This window comes from Dipodomys ordii, unplaced genomic scaffold (genome assembly GCF_000151885.1).
Source record: "Dipodomys ordii isolate 6190 unplaced genomic scaffold, Dord_2.0 Scaffold160, whole genome shotgun sequence".
NCBI lineage: Eukaryota > Metazoa > Chordata > Mammalia > Rodentia > Heteromyidae > Dipodomys > Dipodomys ordii.
Genome location: NW_012267376.1, coordinates 336,715 through 339,977, shown reverse-complemented (window position 1 = coordinate 339,977; position 3,263 = coordinate 336,715). Strand labels below are relative to the sequence as shown.

Genomic DNA, 3,263 nt, shown 5'->3' with positions numbered 1-3,263 from the left:
TTCTATGAGGTATTGGATATTGGGCTTTTATTTTAATTTTTTCTGCATAAGTGCCAGTAGTAGGACTTGAACCCAGGGCCTCATTGTTGGCTTAGCTTTTGTGCTCAAGGCTGATACTCTACCCCTTGAGCCACACGTGCACCTCTGGGCCTAGGCACTGTCCCTGGACTCCTTTTCCTCAAGGCTAGTGCTCTACCATTTGAGCCACATCACCACTTCTGGCCTTTTCTGTGATTCATTGGAGATAAGAGTCTCATGGACTTTCTTGCCCAGGCTAGCTTCTAACTGCGATCCTCAGATCTCAGCCTCCTGAGTAGCTAGGATTACAGGCATGAGCCATCAGCAGATGGTGGACTTTTAGAATGGCTTCTGGCATGTTGTGAAGTCATTGTAATTTCTTCTATGGCCTTCACCATCATCACCACCATCATCATCATCACCATCAACATCACTGCCATTATTATCACCATTGCTACCTCCTCTGCCTTCCACAGTGTCCGGAACAAACTGCCATATCCAAGGCCAGATGATTGGAGATTGATGGGCTCAGGGCTTCCCACCATGCATGTGGCTGAGCCTGAGAGATGTGAAAACAGTGACATCCCTTCCCTGACCACAGCCCTGGAGGGGAAGGGGTCGGGAAGACTGTGGATTTCTTTGGGAGCATGAGCCTATGTGCAGCACTTTTGGTTCTGCAGATGTGATGCTTGTTGCCATGGTGACTGTCCTAACAATAACCTCCCAGAACTGATATTCCCTACAACCACCCCAGCTGCCACCTGGGAGGGAGAGCCCTCCATGCTTACGAAAGCAAGCTAGAAAGGACAAGGTGGGAGGCAGAACTGACATAGCAGAGGGGGTAGGGGAAAAGGGCCCTTCCTAAAGGCAGGAGAAGTGGGGAGGATGAGGGGGCAGACTGAGCCTCTAATCAGAGCCAAAGCCTGATGAGAGAAAGAGTCATAGCTGGAAGCCTTTCTCGATCCCAATCTTTCTGTTCTGCTTGGGAGGCACGCTCTGGGTCTGGGGACAGGTATGGGCTACTCTGTCTAGGCAGGAATAGCCCAGGTGCCTCTGAGGGCTCAGCCCTTCTCCACTGTCGGGTACTAGATCGACCGACCTTCTTGTTCTATCAGGTGCCTGTGTCCTGCCTTGAATATTTCAGGCTAGAGAAGGGGCTGCTGGGCCCCAAGAACAGAGGGGCACTTGATACAGTGGACCTTCAATTGTACTTCCTAGTGACCTCAACTTTTTAACACTAGTCCTAGACAGCCTCTGTGTGTGTGTGTGTGTGTGTGTGTGTGTGTGCGCGCGCACGCACGCACGTGCGCGCACACATGTACTGAAGTTTCAATTTACTGGGCACTCTACCACTTGAACCACAGCTCTACTTCTGGCTTTTTGGTGGTTAATTGGAGATAAAGAGTCTTATGGAATTTTTTTTTGCCTTTGATGGCTTTGAACCATGATCCTCAGATCTCAGCCTCCTGAGTAGTTAGGATTATAGGCATGAGCCACCAGCACCTAGCTTCTAGACAACCTCTTTACCTTTTGAAAGATAGCTTCACACACACACATACACACACACACACACACACACACACAGAGTTTACAGCATGCTTCTCTCTAGGTGTGTGGGGGTGGAGAGGGAGAGAGAACTAGGGCTTGTGCTTACTGGGCACCATTACTACTTCACCCAAGGTGAGTGCTCTACCACATGAGCAACATCTCCACTTCTGGCTTTTTGGTTTGGTTGTTAATTGGAGATAAAAAGTCTCACAGATTTTTTTTTTTGCCTGGATCATTTTTAAACCATGAGCCTCAGATCTCAGCCTCCTGAGTAGCTAGGACTATAGACATGAGCCACCAGTGAGCCTTTTGAAATATAGCCTTACAAAAACAAAACACCCAGAGATAAGCATGCTGGAAATGTGTGTGTGTGTCTGTCTGTCTGTCTGTCTGTGTGCCAGTTGGGGACAACAGTTTCCCTTCTTGCTGGTGTTTGCTGAGGTCAAGGCCAGGCTTCCTCTGTCTCGTGCATCTGGGACCCACTTTCTCTTAACCCATGAGTGTCCCTCTGGCTGACTGTCTCCTTAGGTCAGGGACTTGCCCAGAGTCCTATTTATCATCAACCAGTCGAGTGCCAAGTTCATCCTAGTTGTGCAGGGCCCTGGTGGCCCACTGCAGAACTGTCACTTGTTCCTTTACTCAGGAAATACTGACTGTGGCTTCCAGGGTTAATCTTGGGTTGGCCTCAGACTAGACAGTAGCTGGCTAGGCTTAGAATCTGCCTTCGGGGAGCAGTAAGCAAGTTTACGTCAGGACAGCAGTGTGACCCCATCCTGAATCTGTCCTGCTGGGGGTAGGGAGGACATCTTCCTTCCTTAAGAGGAATGTGGGTGCTAGCCTTAGGGACTTTGTGGGAAATTTGGGGGCCCTGCATATGCTCTTCTTCTCCTTGGCCTTCAGACTGGATTCAAGAGGCATTTGTGAGCAAGAGAGAAAAAATGGACCCTCTTCTTCCAGGCTACAATAGAAAGTCAGAAGCTAGACCAGGTCTGAAGGAGGGGGGTGACTGTCAGGGATCTCCGGACAGAGTGGCTGTGAGCTCTCAGCATCTGAGTCCCTCACAGCAGCTGCTGCTTCCCTGGCTCAAGGCCCAGAGGCCTGGACACTCAATATCCCTGTCTGTGCCCCCAGCCACTAATCCCTGGAGAAGCATGGAGGTTGTGGGACCACCTGAGGGGGGCAGCCCTATCCTCTCACCCTCACCCCACTGTCCCAGTAAACACGCAGCCTGAGAGACTCAGGGTCAGCCGTAGGCCAGGGGACTGAGGTGTGTGGAGTAGTGGAATCCAGGAAGGAAGGTTCTGGCACATCTGCCTGTGGGAATGTGAGGAAAGGGCTGAGGGAGGATAAGGGCAGGACCGACCCTCCGGCCTCAGGTCACCCCTGCGGTCAGGGGGGAACCCACACTATGTGTGAACCTCTAGATCTGCATATGGGTTAGGATGGGGCCTCCCGCAGCACAGAAAGGGCCAGCTCTGCAGCATGAGTAGGGGGCTCTCGGGTGCGGGGCCCAGGCGCAGTGTGTAGGCCTTGTGCGGTTAAGATCGGTGTGTGTAGGTGGAGGGCGCGGGCACATCCTAGAGCGGGTGCAGGGCGCGGGCACGGGTGTGAGTTCAGGGTGCGGGCGCAGTGCGGGTGCAGGCGTGGGGTGGGTGCGGGGTGCGGGCGCAGTGCGCGTGCGGGCGCGGGCGCGAGGG

General features: G+C 52.7%; 1 protein-coding gene across 1 annotated transcript in view; it reads left to right on the top strand.

The window, feature by feature from the left end:
• Positions 1–402: 402 nt before the first annotated feature.
• Positions 403–3,263, top strand: part of Camk2b (calcium/calmodulin-dependent protein kinase II beta) — an 85,827-nt gene continuing 82,966 nt past the window's right edge. Inside the window, exon 1 of the mRNA XM_013032935.1 lies at positions 403–521. Within this exon, the coding sequence (XP_012888389.1) occupies positions 403–521 (119 nt within the window). The remainder of the gene's footprint in view (positions 522–3,263) is intronic.